We start from the raw sequence: 19,648 nt of genomic DNA, 5'->3' as shown, positions 1-19,648 counted from the left end.
AAATTGGCCCTAGTGTGTGCTTGGTGTGTGGGTGTATTTGTGTGTGTCCTGCGGTGGGTTGGCACCCTGCCCAGGATTGGTTCCTGCCTTGTGCCCTGTGTTGGCTGGGATTGGCTCCAGCAGAGCCCCGTGACCCTGTGTTCGGATTCAGCGGGTTGGAAAATGGATGGATGGACATACAGAGCAGGGGTCTCCATTTCTGGTCCTGGAGGGCCACAGCGGCTGCAAGTTTTCATTCCAACCATCATCTTAATGACTGACCAGTTTTTGCAGGCCCCAAATATGCCCCCCCCTCACACCATCACACACACACACACACACACACACACACACACACACACACACACACACACACACACACACACACAATATGCCACTAACAGAGGTTACTCACTTATTTAATTAAAAAATAAATACATGTAAATAGAGTAATAATAATAACATAACAATATAACTAATTTGCATGTAAACTGCCAGTCAGTCAGTCAGCCAGCACATGGCGCAAGGCAGGAACAAACCCAGCGCAGGGCGCCAGCCCACCGCAGGGCACACACACACACACACACCCACTCACACACACATACACGCACACCAAGCACACACTAGGGACAATTTAGGATCGCCAATGCACCTAACCTGCATATCTTTGGACTGTGGGAGGAAACCCAAGTAAACTGTGCATGTACCAAAACATTAAAAATTTATATAGAACAATAAAGTAACAAAATAGAACCACTTTGCATGTAAATAACTTCTTTAACCAGTGACGTGCAGTGAGGTTCATGGCTGGTGAGGCACGGACTCCTTCAGTCAGTTTACAAATACATGAACCCCAACGAGAAGCTTATTCACTCTTCAACTGGCAGCATTCACGTTGACTACTGTTTATGTTTCATATCTCATCAGCATTCTTTACACACAGATAAGTAAGGTACATATTTGATTAAGAAAGAATGTTACATTTATAGCGGGGATAGAGAGCAGAGAAAGCACATGTGCTCCTCACCCTCCACGTTTTCTAAATTTGCCGTTGTAATTGCTCAATTCACAGTTATTCAATACAAATAAAAGTACAGAGTGGTGTACAAAAAAAACGGATTTCAATTTTGACCTTAATTGAAATATTTAGTTGTTTTTTAAAATTTTTAATTCTGATGCTTTAATCAATTTAATACAGACTGTCCAACAAAAGGATAACAAGAAAAACAAAAGAATATTTTATTTAAAGTCAAAATTTAGATTTTAAGTATTGGATTTTTTTTCTTAGTCTGATCCCACTTTTTTTTATAAAATTGAAAACCATTTATGGTCTTACCTTTATTTGTAAATGAAGTCCATGCACCTATCCTTCTCCACGAAAATCTCTGTCACTTCTTGTAAAAGTACTCCTTATTTTCCTTTTGTTTTAAAAATCTTAATCTTCCATTTTGGCAGTCAGTCGGAACAACAAATAAAAATAAACGGACGGCTGCAGTGCACTTGACTTTCTGATATTGCTAACTTATTGGCGCCTCTGTGTAGAAGAACAGCAGCAACGAGCACCTGTTGCCTCGCCTTGTGCCCTTTCACTGCGGTTTTATGTCCGATCAGCAAGACTAAATATGTCACACACATTCATTAAAGATATTAGCCAGACTGTGGAAAGTCAGGTTTATAATAAACATGTCTGGAAACATTATATTGGCGACATACAGAGAGACAGCAACAGGCACGTGCCAATTGCAGGCATCAACCCAGTGTGTGATGGAGAGCGCAGTCCCAGGTGAGGTGAGGCTCGTTGGTGCTGCACCTCCTCACGTTTCTCCCCGTATTTGAACAGGAAGTGGGCAAATTCAGCGATTTTGACTATAAAAATGATCACAACTATTGAAATCATACAGAAAACAAATTCATAGCACAGACCGGTGGACAAATTAGTTTTATGTTATCATTATTAGTTTTTTTACTTTAAATGATGACAGGTGAGGCTGTGCCAGCCTCCCCTGACCGCACATCCCTGTCTTTAACAGGCTCCAGAGAAATAACAAATAAATAACATTAGAATCACGTTGCTGGTAAATGGAGGGACTTAACATTGCAAATAAAAGTCTTTTTAAAATCAGACTTGCATTGACTTGGAGCAAAATCATTTATAACATCATTATATTATATTCCTAGACACGTGTCTGTTAATGCTAATCATTGCAAGGCCACTGAGATGGAGTTATGGAAGCAATTGCTGCAATTCTGAGGGCTATCCACATATTTGGATATATTTTATGTAAATTAGTTTCTTGCAAGAAAGATAATAGCCCCAGTTTGGTCATGTTAGATTTAAGAAAATGCAGGAAAACTTCCATTTCTTGTGCCAGTGCTTTCCCATCAAGGTCTGACTGGTCACTGTAGCATCACCACCAGGGTCTTTTTGCGTGGTGTGTAATGTCCCCCTGGAGTGTATGTATTGTTTAAACATCCCTGGTGGTGTAGTGGCCACTGTGTCCCTATTGAAGTGTGAGTGCTCCTGCCTCAAATACTTCCTCTCCTCAAGCTCACTCACTCATCTGAGTATCTCCAGACCCGAGGAACCAGCCATGCAGGCAGTGGCGATAAAGAAGCTGCCTAGACTCAGTTACTCACAAAGTCACTCACTTAGTCGCTCACAGCTGTCACTCACCCTGCAGTGGTGCTCTTGAACAGGAGGAGGAGGGGACTGGGACCCAGCTGTGTGGCCATCTGACAGGTTGCACATCACGTGGGAAGGCCGGCGGGTGAGTCCTGACTCCTGGTGAGGCACTCAGGTAGCGAAAAGGTCGCACGTCACATGAGCTGCCTAGCTTGATGCCTGCACTAGTGTATGCAACAGAACAAAGATTGTTCCTTGCACAACATCAACATTTGTTTGTGCTATGGTCAAGTATGGACATTTTTTTCTAAACAAGATAATAAAAGGAATGTCTACAGAAGACGGCAATAATGTGTCCTGATTATGAGAGGGCGACTGAGGCGCTTGCTTAGACAGCCTATGCCCAGAAATGGCCCTGCATTATGCTATCAATGAGAGTGCTCAATTACTGACAGCCAATCCTCAATGTGACTACCACAGCATCCAGAATGTCACACATAATGCAGAGTATTTCATGCAGTCAGACCAGGGTTTTCTGGGTAGCACCCTTTCCAAAGGGTGTCTCAGTATTGTAGTTTTGGTCAACACCTGAATGCGTTTGGTGTAATCCTAAACAAACCTGACTTTCAGAGAAATCATAGCAGAGTCCAGACAAACGTCATAAGAGATGTGTACAATAAGAGAGTAAAAATTGAACAAAGTGAGTGAAACATGTATACCTCGCATATCAGAGATGCCTGAACAAGCAGAAGGTCGGTTTAAAAGTGCAGATTCAACAGTTGAAGAAAAACCCTGAAGTACTGCTGTGTGACCAACAAATGAGGGGAGAGATGGGTCATCAGTCCTGATTGAGCACACTTCACTCTCATGTTTTCTATATTAGTGAACATATGACTGGATAACTGAAGTATGGATTATGTGACACAAGTCATTTGAAAGGTTTCTATTTTTTATGGATGATTTGATTTTGTTTGCTGTTGCTCAAGCTAGATCTCCATTAAAGTCCATTCTATCAGGTATTTTGTGTTCTTCATTCTCCATGACATTAAAAGTTTTACTCAGCCATCAATACAATCACGATGTGAGTAACAGATTAATTTAATTTTTGAGTGGAGTATTCCATCAAGATAACTCAGATGACTCAGAAATGACAGAATGGAAGTGTTCAAAAGTACAGCTGTCTGACAACAATGAAGGAGGCTTTAAAGGTAGTTAGTTAAGGATAAAATTTTGAAAAAAAAAATAGGGAAGTCTTCACATGCAGTTTTATGGGTACATGGAACTTTTTAGATGAAATCGCAGCAGAATGTAAAGTTTATTGATATTTTGGAAACACGATGTGATGAAAAATATTATTACCATATATACTCGCGGATAAGTTCTCCCACGGATAAGTCGGGACTTAATTTTAGCATATAATTTCTGGTATTTTACAATGTCAGTTGTATAAGTTGAATGCGGAAAACTCATGCTGTTGGTCTAAGAGATTATGATATGCTAGCGCCCACCTGAGAGAGTAACCACGGGGCACACTGCCTTTTTTTCCTATGTATCGTGCCTATGTGACCACACGGTAATATCCAAACTATTCTAAAGCAACGTTTGCACTAATTTGTGTTTTTTGTATCTCACAACTTCATACACCTTTATCATAAGAGCATCCCTTATCTATGATGGAGCGTTCAATCAGAAGAAAATATGAAGCTGGTTTTAAATTAAATGTCGTTGAAGTAGCGAAATAAATTAGTAACTGCGCTGCTGCAACAAATTTCGATGTGTCTGAGTGTCCTGGTGTGAGATTGAAGGAGGCAAGAAGATGTAAAAACAAAAAACAAATGAAGTGTCGTATTTTTGAACGGGCGTATAAGTCAGGGTCTGATTTTATGACTGATTTTTTGGTTTCATTACCCGACTTATACGTGAATATATACGGTAAGCAGTGTTATGCTGAAGGTTCTATTCTCATCACAAGTTTCCTTATTAACCTCTTTGGTACAAAATTGCGTACTTCACCAGAAAATGGAAAACTTAAAAAATAAGTGCCTGGTGCTCTGGGCTTTGTTTGACCCAAAGTATTATATTAGACAATGAATTACCTAAGAATATATTAAACTTTAGGACAATATTGCTGTTATCACTATTGTTTCTTTGGCTTACCTATGTGAATTGCAGTTGGAACCCTGTAAATGAAAGATGAAAGAGATGAATTACAATAGAATATGGTTTAATTTTAGCACAGATAGGAACAACAAGTAGAACAGATGGAGATTTCAAAATATAAATTACTATACTCAGATAATCCTCTGGAAGAAAAGGCATCATTCTGAGTAAATATAGATAATGATATGACACCTTACACTCTCCCGATCTTTGACTCACCTCTTAAAAATAGCCTGAGATTTTATTTAACTGCTTCTTCAGACACAAATCAGGAAATTTAATGTGCCCTTTGGTATTTTGTACAAGTTTTCTTTATTAAAGATACTTTCAGTGAAAAACTACTGTGTCGAAATAAAACATGAAGTGGTAATATTCTGGTAATAAAGGGAAGCTTCAACAGAACTATTAAAAATTGGGAGTCTTCACAGTATGGTTTTACACCTACATCTCAGGATTAACCCTAAAAAGAAAGAATGCATCACTATAAATTAAACATTAGAATTAAAGTTGTATACAAAACTAAAGGCACTTAAAAACACCAACAGGCTGGCTGAGTATTCACGTTTGACAGAGTCATATTTCATCCTTTTTTTCTCAGTTTCTGGGGCACGCTTTTAAGCACTCATTAACAGTTTTTCTCCTTTAAGTGATAAGACAGGGAAGGTAGTGGGAAAAACCTTAGTTACCTTCAGAAACCTTACAGCATCTGTCTGATTTAAAATGATATGGATCTGCTGTATAGTTCTCTCGATGTCATCCAGTTCTTCGACTTTTTCTTTGGTTTGGTTTTCAATGAAATTTATCGCAACTTGCCGTTCTGAATCAATGAACCGAAGTGTCAACACTTCATCCTCTTCAAGTACAGCTTTAATGCCTTTATAGTGATGAACTGCCTGGTCATGGAAGGCTGAATACGCATTCTGCATAAAGGGCAACAGACAAGTGGTGAGAGCACCTTTCATTATTTTTTTATTTGATTTTTAAAAAGACATCTTAAGTTAATCAGCCTCTTATGGTTACAAGTTAAAATCACAAATACCGCATTATATTTTGTAAAAAAAATAACTTAATTTGTTTAAAGAATTAGAAATCTTTGCTTCTGTGTTTGGCAGAAAACAACATTCTGCAACAGCAGTATCTCTTTTCTTCTAATATTTTTAGTATTTTTAGATAGATAGATAGATAGATAGATAGATAGATAGATAGATAGATAGATAGATAGATAGATAGATAGATAGATAGATAGATAGATAGATAGATAGATAGATAGATAGATAGATAGATAGATATTCATTAGCAGCATGTCTGGGCTGACATCCAGGAGAAAGAAAAGGCAAGAGACGTCCTGTCTTTGCCATGAAATTGGCAGGGTTGGATAAAGGACCCTTACCTGTCCAGGAGGATAACATCATTGAGGAATTGCAAATGACTCCTTTTCCTACATGGCAGCATCACTGGGCCTCTGTACACAAATGGACACCTGCAGGGCATGCTTTGAATTGTGGGGCCATGGAGCAGGCTTGTTAGACTCCATGGGTGATACCAGGGGGTTCTGCAGGCATTTATGCTCCCTAATTTCAGAGACTTCTGCTTGACCCAGAACTACTTCTAATGAGATATGCCCTAACACTGGAAGTACGCTTGGGTCCTGGATAAAAAAGGAGTTGCTCTCCCTCCCCCAGATGGAAGAAGGACAATGCTTGCCTGGGAGATGTGGAGAAGAAAAAAGATGGAAAAAAGAAGAGAAAAGGGATTGTGATTGTGATCTGAAGGTTATTATACTGAAAAGAAGCCTTTTTAAGGTACTTTATTATAATTAACCTTTGACCTGAACTAGGGACTTGTGTCTGTGCAGTTGTGTCTTGTGGTCATGATAGATAGATAGATAGATAGATAGATAGATAGATAGATAGATAGATAGATAGATAGATAGATAGATAGATAGATAGATAGATAGATAGATAGACAGATAGATAGATAGACAGATAGATAGATAGATAGATAGATAGATAGATAGATAGATAGATAGATAGATAGATAGATAGATAGATAGATAGATAGATAGATAGATAGATAGATAGATAGATAGATAGATAGATAGATAGATAGATAATCTTTATTATTATTGTAGTTAAAAACAACAACATTTTTATTTGGCACTTTCTCTAAGACAACATAATAAATATATAAATTAAAAAACAGATATACACATGAAACATGAGACAAGAGGTAACACTAAATTACAGAACACAATGCACAACAGCCAATCTCTTTTATCAATCTTGAGTAGTGGAGGGGTTACAGAGATGATGGCTCTTGGATAGAAACTGTCCCTGAATTTATTTGTTCTGCTTTTAATTAACCAGAGGGAAGGGGGCAAACAATCCATGTCCAGGATGTGTTGGACCTTTAATAATACCACTAGCAATTTTTTCTGAAGTTGACCAGTATAAATATCCTCTAGTACTGAGATTGTACTCATTGTGCCATCTTCACCACATGATGTAATTCTTTCATATTTTAGCTGGCATATCACACTATACAGCACTAGCACAGGGTGCTCTCAATGGTGGCACAAAAGAAGTTTACCATTCATTGCAGAGGGGAGTGATTTTGCTTTTCTTGTGGTTGACTTAAGGCACATAGGGACCACAGCTTTTTCTAATGAGATGTTAGAAATGCAGGTAAACACCTCAGCTATTTGGTCTGCGCAAGCCTTCAACACTTGTCCCTTGACCCCATCTGCCCCAGCTGCTTTGCTGATGTCAAGCTATGCAGAGTGGATGTGACCTCATGCTGATGTAATCTTACAGTCTGGGCCATCTCTAAAGTTCCATCATGGATGTTGATTTCTCCATTCGGACAGTCACAACGAGCGAAGAACCAGTTCAGAGTGTCTGGGAGAGTGTGTTGTTGCTATTGGAGTCTTTAAAAATTGAACTGTCCTTACTATCGAGCTGATGATCGTCTTTATGCCCATCAACATTATCCTGGTAGTTGATGTTATTAAAATCCCCCTTAATGCACTTCTTTGTACTTGCACTTTGCAACACAATTCTTCAACCTCCCTCACGCTTCCTTGTAGTCTCCAGATTTAAATGCTTCATCCTGTGCCCTGAACAAAGTCTGTATTTCATTATTCAGCCCAGGTGATTATAACTAGTGTGGACCACCAGGCTGGCACCGCCACCTCAACCTGACACAGACAAGCGGCACACACGGAGTTTTTTATTTTCTTTTTTACCTCGTGGGAAACGCCTTCCCCCGTTTCCCACAAATACAGTACAGTTCCCAGCACAAGCACTATACACAAGTCTTCCTTCTCTCTCTCTCCCAGAAGTGCTCCAGGTGCTTGATTACCTAGTTTCCAGCAGGACTGCCAGGTGTGGCAGAAGAATTGCCCAAAAGGGCCCAGCAGATCCTACTGCTGTACTCCCTGGTGGCGCCCGTGGATCTCAACAGGGTTGCACCAAACTCCAACTCCCATGAAGCCCTGCGGGAGTCCATGTAGTATGCCGGGGGAGGTAACACTCTGGCCACGCTTGCTCCCCTGGTCCTTCCAGCGTGGAGGCGTCCCAGCCACACACTACACTAGGAAACACTTTTACCATCTTTGCTACGCAACACAAATGTTTATGTAAGAAAGAACTTTAAATGTATATTCCTCTAGCTCTGCACCCTGAGCAAACACACTCCAATCTGTGACATCGAAACGGTCCTGCAGTGCTGAGGTGGCTTCCCCTTAGTAAAACATTTGGACTGTTTTTATAGCTGATTACTGTCCTAGGCTGGTGTGAAAAGCGGGGACACGAGATCTGAAAAATCACAGTGTGGCAGTGCAGCAGCTCCATAAGCATGTGAAATGTTGGCGTAGTCTTGCTCCCTCTATTATTCTCCCTTTCGGGGAAACTGACATTTTTGTAAAATTTAGACAGGACTGATTTCAGGTGTACGTGATTAACGTTTTTTCATATTTTTTGAACTATATTATTTTTTCCTTATGTTTGCCCTTTTTTCCTGTTTGAACACATCACCTGATATATCCCACCCCTAGACAGGTGCCACTGTAATGAGGTAATCACATTTCCTGTCAGTGGTGTTATTATTGTGGCTGATCGGTGTATACAGTATATAATATGCCATATTTTTGCAAGTGTATATTTTGGTTTGTGTGAAGATCTTTCTTAAAAAAAGATGATTAATTCTTCAAAGGCCTAAAAAAGAAGGAGGTATAATGCCTTCTAACTTTCTATTCTACTGCTAAGTTGGGAGTATATGTATCATAAGCTCATAGAGTATAATGTACTGATTTGGTTAGTCACAGAGCTGAAATTCTGCCCTAATTCTTCACCCTATGTGTTGCTCTGCCCAGCAAGCTACCATTAATTACCGTCTAATAATTATAGTACTAGGGTGTTGTACAGTGTTAGCCATTATGGGTGTAATGAGAATTCCATGTTGCCTGAAGAAGCAGCCTGAGTTGCCTCGAAAGTTTGTATATTGTAATCTTTTTAGTTAGCCTTCCATGACTTCTCATTATGTTTAATAATTAGAAACCCAGTTCTGCCACACTTACTTAGAATATAGCACCAAATCCTGGAGACAATGTAAGGCTGAGATCATCGTATGCAGAAAATCGTAAATATCCATATATAAAAGTCAATGTATGTATGTGTGTATATATGTTTGTATGTTCCAGCATCATTCTGAACGGCTGAAGCAATTTTCATGAAACTTGGTACACATGTTCCTCATTGGTCGACTAAAAATACTGTAGGGTCAAATCAACTCTAACCCACCTGCATGTTATCATCCAGTTGACTCTCAGAACGACCACCATAGGGTGAACGGGAGGTGACTGCCTGCATTCTTTATATTTGAGCACCACCGCACCCCTGTTGCTTTTCAAATTAAATAGAGTTGGCCGGTTCCGAGTGTCAGCTGGATGATAACATACATACAAGACTGCAAGACAAGCTCATTAGTGAGTCTTCATTGTTTGTTAATTTATTTTTATTTTTAAAGTTGTAGTTTTATTCAATTATATTTTTCTCGAACAATTGCAACGCTGGGTATTTCAGGTAGATTCTTCTAAAACACAAAATGTTTAATGTATGGGATTTACTTAAAAAAATGTATATTGAAAATATATTTGCACCTTTTAAAAAAATGGTGCCTTAAATACAGTCATATGAAAATACCAAGAAAAATACTGGAGTGGCATATGTGCGGGATTGTGAGAATGGTTACAGACAACCCACTGATCATCTCCAAAGGCCTGCAAGAACATCTTGCTGCAGATGGTGAATCTGTACATCGTTCTACAATTCAGCGCAATTTGCACAAAGAACATCTGCTTGGCAGGGTGATGAGAAAGAAGCCCTTTCTGTACTCACGCCACAAACAGAGTCGCTTGTTGTATGCCAATGCTCATTTAGACAAGCCAGATTCATTTTGGAACAAAGTGCTTTGGACTGATGAGACAAAAATTTAGTTATTTGGTCATAAGAAAAAGCGCTCTGCATGGCAGAAGAAGAACACCGCATTCCAAGAAAAACACCTGCTACCTACTGTCAAATTTGGTGGAGGTTCCATCATGCTGTGGGGCTGTGTGGCTAGTTCAGGGACTGTGGCTCTTGTTAAAGTCAAGGGTCGGATAAATTCAACCCAATATCAACAAATTCTTCAGGATAATGCTCAAGTATTAGTCACAAAGTTGAAGTTACGCAGGGGTTGGATATTCCAACAAGACAATGACCCAAAACACAGTTGGAAATCTACAAAGGCATTCATGCAGAGGGAGAAGTACTGTACAATGTTCTGGAATGGCTGTCACAGTCCCCTGACTTGAATATCATCGAAAATCTATGGGATGATTTGAAGCAGGCTGTCCATGTTTGGCAGCCATCAAATTAAACTGAACTGGAGAGATTTTGTATGGAAGAATGGTCAAAAATATCTCCATGCAGAATCCAGACACTCATCAAAGGGTATAGGAGGACATCGTCTAGAGGCTGTTAGATTTACAAAAAGAGGCTCAACTAAGTATTGATGTAATATTTCTGTTAGGGTGCCCATATTTATGCACCTGTCTAATTTTGTTATGATGCATATTGCATATTTTCTGTTAATCCAATAAACTTAATGTCACTGCTGAAATACTACTGTCCATAAGGCATGTCATATATTAAAAGGAAGATGTTACTTTGAAAGCTCAGCCAATGATAAACAAAAATCCAAAAAATTAAGAGGGGTTTCCAAACTTTTTCATATGACTGTATATTCTTTAATCAAAATGTATCCTTTAGCATGAGCAAGTTAGAGATTTTGCAAATGAAAATTGGACAATGATGAGCCAGCACACCGATACGTTCCTCCATGGCATCTGAAGCATACGTATCCTCAGCCTCATCAGGAAAGGGTGACAGACTGAGACAGATTCCCTTGTGTTGTGTTTTTCTGTGTGAGATAATGCAGTAATATCCATGATAATGCATTCAGGTGTATCTTCATAAGAAAAATATATAGCAGCATCCACATTTGTAAAAGCAAAAACTGCCCTGTGCACCTCTGCAGTGATGTGAACGAGAGCCACGAATTAGAACTGATGCTGTGGATTGCAGTGGCGGAAAAAATGAACGTAAATGTGGAAGCATGAATGAGGTGTTAGGGATTAATATTCCTAACTTTCAAAGCCAAAAAACTTTTAATATCCATCCATCCATCTTCCAACCCGCTGAATGCGAACACAGGGTCACGGGGGTCTGTTGGAGCCAATCCCAGCCAACACAGGGTGCAAGGCAGGAAACAAACCCCAGGCAGGGTGCCAGCCCACCGCAGAACTTTTAATATTCCCTCCTAAAATTCTAGTGAGTATTGTGGTTCTAAAATCTCGTGTGGAATAAATTTAAGTATCAATTTTGCAAAGCTGTAAGCAAAACAAAAATTTGCAGTTTTGCTCATCACTACAAAAATGGATCCTATCACTCACCCCACATTTGGGACTCAATATAGGAAAAACTGATTTTGTCAGCCAGCCTTTACATGACCCCCTTTGTAATGAACAGGGTGCGCAGCCTATCAAAGTTAGCATAGGGCACAAGGCAGAGAACAAACCTTGGACAGGGTGCCAGTCCATCGCAGGGCACATGCACCCACACATACGCAGGCCAGTTTAGTATCGCCAATCCGCTGAACCTGCATGTCTTTGGACTGTGGAAGGAAACTGGAGCACTTGGAGGAAACACACACTGAGAGAACATGCAAACTCTACACGGGGAGGACGTGGAATACAAACCCTGGTCTCCTTACTGTGAAACAGCAGCACTACCACTGCGCCACACAATGTATTTAGTAAACAAATCCATACATTCAAATGCCGTTGCATCATGTCTTTGAGAATTTGGTTGGACTTGGAAAAAAATTTTGGAGAGACAAGAGAGGATTTGAAAACATTACACAAAAATGAGTGGAGCTATGAACCCGGAGCCTTGAACATTAATTGTTGTACTATCGTGCCCCCAAAAGTGGAGCTATTTGTCAATTACATTTTTTAAATATTTCAATCAAATGAATTAATGGTACCCACTTTAACAGAGAATTGTTTCTCACTTAACATCAGTAAACTATTCAATCTTGCAGTCTCTTCTTAGGAAAAGTCCACTTGGACTGCCATCTTCATTGAGCTTGGCATGAACTACCATCAGTATTCCAAATGATAGCACAAGGCCCTGTGTACACAAGCACCTTCATCTTTCTTTTAATATTTAATATTTATGATAGTCCTCCATGTCCTAAGTATATTAAATGCAATGCAACAACATAAAAACGTGCAGACTCCCCTGGAAGCATTGGGTGCAACGCAGAAGCCAACCCTGGACCGGGAAGTGTGAAACACTGCAGAATTATGGGTCATCTTGATGGTGTCATATCAGTACATCACATAAATTCTGAAAGTTGTTGATTGAAACACTTCACAGCAATAATTCAAATGAGTCTGGCAAACACATAAATATTACATACAAGTATTACTAAAAAATATTAATAATTTTTCAAGAAAAAAAAAGAGAATCCCTTATGCACAAGTGAAGAACGTGTGATTGATATTTCAGTGCCTAAAACAAATAATATTTTACCTGTGTATGGGAGTTTAGCTGTCTGAGGCTGTTTATTGCTGCTTTGGTTTTTATCCTCTTTGTGCTGAACTCTTTCAAATATTCAGTCAGAGACGCCTGTAAAATGATGATTAAAGGCAGATTATCGCAGGTACAAACACTTTTTATTTTATTTATTTATTATTTTTTTTGCCTAGTCTTTCTGCTGTAAAATTCCACCAAGTAACTGTATTAGTAATTCCAGCCCAGCTAGAGCTTATAATAACATTACTCATCAGCATCCCAAAATGTGACAGTGCTCTTGGAGGTTGCCAAGGCAACGTCACATATCATTCTCAAATGGTTTTACCATTCAGGGGTAAGTGGTTGTTAATTCATGAGAAAGTGTGACATGAAAAATGGATGCACAGCTTTCTAAAAGAAAAGACAGAACGCCTGCACATTTTAAAAAATGTGAATACAATTTGTCCAAACGGGACAAATATACTCTACATTATGTTTTCAACAAATTCCCAGACTTATTGCTTGCTACAATAAGAATGTTCTGTTTTGTTCAAATCAACAATCCTTTTTATGAAATTGTGTATAAAAAAATGTCCCTTTAACATTGAATTAACAATTACCCATTTCTGACTTCCATATTTTTTTTAAGCAAACACAGTCAGAGCTCTTATCCATTAAACCGTCCTTCCTCCCATCCTTTTTCCTAAACAGCTTGTCTGGTTTAGGATGTTAGGGACAGAATGAACCTCAGCTTATTATACACTTGTTTGAGTTATGGGTGCAAAAGCACAGAAGACATAGAACGGTGATTCTTCACCTTTTTTGAGTCACAGACTTCTTTAAGAATCCTATGAAAGCTTTGGTCCCCCTTCACCAGAAATATTCACATAAGCACAACTTTGCATACACTTAATACAATGTACTTTATTTATTGAGATTTGATTGTCTAATACATATATGACATACACAAAGTATTATTAAATTTTAAAGTAAACAATTTGAAAAAATAACTCTTTTTTATTCAAACAGTAATGGCCACTCATTGTAATTACGAAATACAATCCTCTTGTGCAAATTAAAACAGATCTACTACTACTATGTTTCATACTACTATTACTACTACATCTGCTCTCTCATTATCTACTTTATTTCAATGAGAAGGCTGTGTAGTGCATATAAATGTTATTTTTTATCTGACTCTCATGGACCCCTGAAACTTATCTATGAACCCCCTATGGGTCCACGGACCTCAGGTTAAGAACCCCTGCCATAGAAGAACCCCACATGGACGTGTTTAATAATCCTTCAAAACACTCTACACAGGTCTGAGATACACTATTCTGGTTTTAAACCACTTGGATCCTTTTGGAACATTACAGTAATCCTAAGTCTTTTGAAGGCTACAGTGTATTTTCTAGTATAATTTCCTTTATCGTTTCCAGTACTCATTGGAACTTGTATCAGCACTTACACATTTTCCTCTTCATAATACTGTGAAAGTCAGTCAAATTCTCTGTGTTTTCTGAACAGTTTATAAAATGTGCAAGCATGGGTGTCCATTTAATGAAATGCCAAAGCTGCAGACAGATTTTCATTCGAATAACTGACATTTGTGTACCTTCATTAAAGAAACATATGATTTGAACATTAGCAGCATCTCCTAGACCAGGGGTGTGCAAAGTCATTCCTGGACGGCCGCAGTGGCTGCAGGTTTTTGTTCCAACCCAATTGCTTAATAAGAAGCACTTACTGCTCTAGAAACACTTCTGCTTCATTTTAGTTGTCTCCCTCATTAAGATTTTGAACCCTTGTTGCTTAATTAAGTCTTAAACAGCTGCATTCTCGGTTTTTAATTACTCCTTATTAGCAATAAGATGCAAATGACAAAAGAAACCAGCAGTTATCCATTTTGTTTGTTACCCTTTACACCTGTGTGTATTTATCATGCACTATTTGGTTTAATTAAATACTTGGAAGGAAAGAGAAGAGAAAAAAGTGAAGGATTGAGAATTACTCATCCGTTTTACACTTCAAAGTATTTGGATGATATCCTTAGAATGGAAAAAAAAATCAAGGATATGAGAATGACTTGACATCACAGAGTTAAAGCACTAACAAGCCATGAAGTGTAATTATTGGCAAGGATTGTTTTCTAATTAAGCAACTGGGTTGGAACAAAAACCTGCGGCCACTGCGGCCCTCCAGGAATGAGTTTGCCCACCCCTGCACTAGATCAGTGGTTCCCAAACTTTTTCAATTCTCTGCGCCCTTGCTGAATCCAGGTTTTCCCAAGCAATCCTCTTTCTACAACCCAACCCTTCCCTGGTCAAATTCTAATTTGCAAAATAGCCAATCTTTTCTTTTTAATTAAAGGGTTAAGTAAAAAGAAATAAAACACGTATTTAAGATCACAAAAAAATGTAATTGAACAATGCCATTAAAACGCTGCACCCACGAATCCATATAAAAATGGGCCGGCACAGAAGGAGAGGGAAAAAAAAGAGACTAAAAGGAAAGGAGTAATATATATATAAAAATACTTTTTAAAAACCACGCTTATATTAAGTTAAAAAGTGTACTAAAAAGTAAAAAATAAGTCTCTCATACGTTACTCGTAAAATAAAAGCGTGGGCGCTTTTGCTAAGATTTTATTGATTGATGAAAAACACTTTTTAACTTAATATAAGCATGGTTTTTAAAAAGTATTTTTTTATATATATGTTATTTTCAGGGTGGTGCAGTGGGTAGCGCTGCTACCTCACAGTTAAGAGGCCTGGGTTCGCTTCCCGGGTCCTCCTTGCGTGGAGTATGCAAGTTCTCCCCATGTCTGCGTGGGCTTCCTCCGGGTGCTCCGGTTTCCTCCAACATTCCAAAGACATGCAGGTTAGGTGCATTGGCGATTCAAAATTGTCCCTAGTGTGTGTGTGTGTGTGTGTGTGCGTGCCCTGCGGTGGGCTGGCGCCCTGCCCAGGGTTTGTTTCCTGCCTTGCGTCCTGGCATTGGCTGTAGTTAGGATATAGCGGGTTGGATAATGGATGGATGGATATGTTATTTAAAACTTTTTAGTCTTGGGTTTGTTTTAGTATAATTTTGTAATCAACATTTTTACACTTCCGTCAATATTTCTATTCTATTCTACTAATGCCATCTATTGGTGAAATCTTTAACTATTCTTCATATGAAAATTTCATTTCTTAATTAACATGGATTAATTGATCAATTAGTGAAACTGATTATTGATTCATGTATTGTCATCGGAAGTGAGTAAGTGGGCAAAATTTCAAGTCATTTGGACAATAGGAAGTGGGTTAAATATCGATAACAAGATTTGTACCAGACAACAAACAGGTGAAGTTAAAAGAAGCATGGTAATAAAAAAAGGCTTGGAGAGCGAAAGCGCGGCACTGTGATGAAAGAAAGAGGACGAGCCAACCAGCCAGCATGAATGAGAGAGGTCAGTGTGATTCTATGTGCCACCTTGTAAGATGCTAGCAATGCATTGCTTGGTATTGATGCCTGCTCTTAAAAACTACCTTTTTGTTGATTTCTCTCTTTTAACTTTCTGGTAAAGTAGTCACGAGATTTATTAACCATGCTGGGATGATTGGTTTCTAAATGGCATTTCAACTTACTTGGTAGCATGCACCCTGGTGCCAAAACTTTCATACACAGTACACACTGCGGCCTCTCTTCACCATTGACTTCTGTCAATATAAAACCATAGTTTAAATAACTGGCATCATATTTTCGATATTTGCGCTTCTATGAACTGTGATTGACTTTGCCACTGGTTGACGGTGTGCCCTCGTTATTTTCACTCTCACAACGCTTATTACTGTTTAGTAAAAACTTATACATTTTTAAAAATACATACGAGAAGAAATACTTCAGAAACTTGACTTAATCACAATATACAGTTGATACTATCTCTGCAAACTAATTCAACACTGAGAATGCCCAAAACTGACAGCTATTTATATATGATCATCAAGTACAGAGAACGTTCGACAAACTAGTAAAACAATCAAGAAACTATTGTAGAGCGCCATCTAGTAACCATTTGTAGAGGCTTCCGCAAACAGTTATTACTAAGTGAGTCACCTGTTTACATCAGGTCTGCCAGATATCATGTCCTATCTCATTGAATTGAAAATGGAAATAAAATTATGAAAATTTGGTAATATTTCTCGGTGCCCCTATGAGGAAGCCGCAGTTCCCTAGGGCGCAACGGCGCACACTTTGGTAACCACTGTCCTAGAACATTTTATGTGAATTTCCCATTGGGATTAATAAAGTATCTATCTATCTATCTATCTATCTATCTATCTATCTATCTATCTATCTATCTATCTATCTATCTATCTATCTATCTATCTATCTATCTATCTATCTATCTATCTATCTATCTATCTATCTATCTATCTATCTATCTATCTATCTATTCACAGCAGAAATTCTAAATTTAATATGATTTTCTGACACTAGCTGACACATACTCTATGTCAGTATGCAGCATGAGGACCATTGGCTCTTACCTGTTGTTTGCCTCAAGCACTGACCTGAACTGTTTTTCTTCTTGTCTTCACTAATTTGTCAAAGCCTGATTCTGCCACTGTGCTTTCAATCTTGCTTCAAACATTATTTTTAACACTGAGGCCAAAAGGTCACCATTAGACCTTTCTGATTTCCAATTTTTAGTGCTTTTTAATCACCTTTACTTGTATCTTTTATGCTTGCCCACGTATGCCCAACTGCTTCTTCTCTTGATTATACAGAGTTGCACATGAAACACACAGTAAAGAGTCCAATTTTAGTTGGTTATAGAAGGGTGTCACGAACATGGCGCAAAGGGGTATGAGGTCTCCCAAAGACCCACAATGCAGGCCATTCCTTCACCAAACTGCCTGGATGTATTCTCGCCCCAAAGTGACTCCATGCGCAGGTTCTGGCCTAATAAGCCCAATGAGAGCTGGTGTATGAAGTTCAAAATATGCTTTAAAGTCAAAAAAATACCCAAAATTACACCAAAATGACATTCGATAGAGAAGATCCATCAAAAAAACTTCTGGCTTGGAAGAACAAAGCTAAAGCAAAATCTTAATAAATATTAATTTGGAAAATCGCAAAAAACACACACACACACACGATAGTGAAAGACAGGAAAAAAAACCAAGGCAAAAGGGTTAAAATAAAAAGGCAACTCACAGTAAGCAAAACATCATCCAAAAGTCACAATCTACAGAAACAGAAGAAAAATCCAGAAAAGCAAATCAATCCTTAAATATTACACTCTTTGAATGTCGATGAACCACTTAAGGAGCAACTCTCCAGGCTCGTCAGAATATAAAGGCAGAGGGGGTCCTTCAGCAGAGACATTGGGGTGTTTCCACTCACAAAACCCAAAGGAAGAAGCGAACACTTAAAGACACAGTACTTAAAAAACTAATAAATAAAAACAGAAAAACAAATAATAATAAACAAGCATAGCAGAAATTCCATTGAAACATGAAAAATACTTTAAAAACACAATAAAAAAGAAAATGTACCTAAAATGTGACTGAAAGGTAACACAGAACTGTTATCAAGTGACACAACACGCAGCTTGACAGGTAAGCAGTCTGTTTTAGTTAAGGTGTGCTTAGTGATGTGATAAACACTTTGGTTATAGCACATTTATACACACCCAAGAATATACACCCACACACACACACACACACACACATATATATATATATACTGTATATATATACTCTCTATATATAAAATCCTAAGCCTAAAAGTGCAACGATTTTATGTGACTTTTTATGTCACTTTTTTGTCACGCATATATATGTTTGGTATCATTCTTTTCAGAATTTATTGAACTTTAATGTGATTTTGTTAGATTTTAAGATTCTTATTCCGTTTTTAAATTATAAACTATAAAATATCAAAAACTCAAGTCCAGTGGGCCCGGGGCCTGAAATAAAAGACAAAGAGTAGATGACAAAGACAGCTGCTGTAGAGGCTTTTAAATGTTCGAAGCACCGCACGAGATACAGATCACGCAGCACGGCAACAGCAGCAATCCAGCAGCTGATTGAGCAAAGAGGAGGTAAAAAAAAAACTGTATTTGTTTCCCATTGTATCAACCATTTAAGAGGGGGTTACGGAGGAGCGACCACATCTCCTTGGAGTGTGTTCAGCCCCCCTCTTCACAATGCCAGCGGAAGAGACACGAAGTGGCTGGCGCGTAGCGCAGGCCAAGGGGGTTGGTGAGCGAAGTGAGCAGGGGGTAACCACCTAGTATATATATATATATATATAAATATTGTTACAAAGATATTATTTATAATAAAGTTTGATTTACACAAGTTGGGTGGCCATTACATTTGTTCATAAGCGAGATGCCTGCTGAGATAGCTAAGCCTCCGCTGACTTTAGTATTAGTAATGCATGGTACTCTTTGTATTTACAGTACAACCTTCACATATTCCACATTTTTTATGATTTTCATTTCATAAGTATTACAGTCCAATAAAAAACCTATGGGTTGATATTTCCAACACAATGTTATTTTTACACATACAATAGAATGGAAACTTAATACCATACTCGTTTTTTAAAATTCATATTCATTATAAATTAAAGTGGAGGTTATCTATTTTATTTAGTTACATTACACACCCAGATGAAGGAACTGATTGTCGAAATGCATTGGTGGCCATTTTTTTCATTCATCTACCACAAACTTAGAATGGCCGACTTTGAATTTCGCCCTGGACAACAA

General features: G+C 38.4%; 1 protein-coding gene across 1 annotated transcript in view; it reads right to left on the bottom strand.

Moving 5' to 3' along the window:
- The window catches only part of LOC114650807 (zinc-binding protein A33-like), a 31,351-nt gene that overhangs the window by 8,277 nt on the left and 3,426 nt on the right, over positions 1 to 19,648 (bottom strand). The window contains exons 2-3 of the mRNA XM_051926145.1: positions 5,449 to 5,682; positions 4,760 to 4,782 (exon numbers count right to left, since the gene is read on the bottom strand). Of these exons, the coding sequence (XP_051782105.1) occupies positions 4,760 to 4,782; positions 5,449 to 5,682 (257 nt within the window). The remainder of the gene's footprint in view (positions 1 to 4,759; positions 4,783 to 5,448; positions 5,683 to 19,648) is intronic.

Source organism: Erpetoichthys calabaricus, chromosome 4 (assembly GCF_900747795.2).
Source record: "Erpetoichthys calabaricus chromosome 4, fErpCal1.3, whole genome shotgun sequence".
Classification (NCBI taxonomy): domain Eukaryota; kingdom Metazoa; phylum Chordata; class Cladistia; order Polypteriformes; family Polypteridae; genus Erpetoichthys; species Erpetoichthys calabaricus.
The sequence above is the reverse complement of the archived record's forward strand: the minus strand, read 5'-3'. Positions and strand labels throughout refer to the sequence as shown.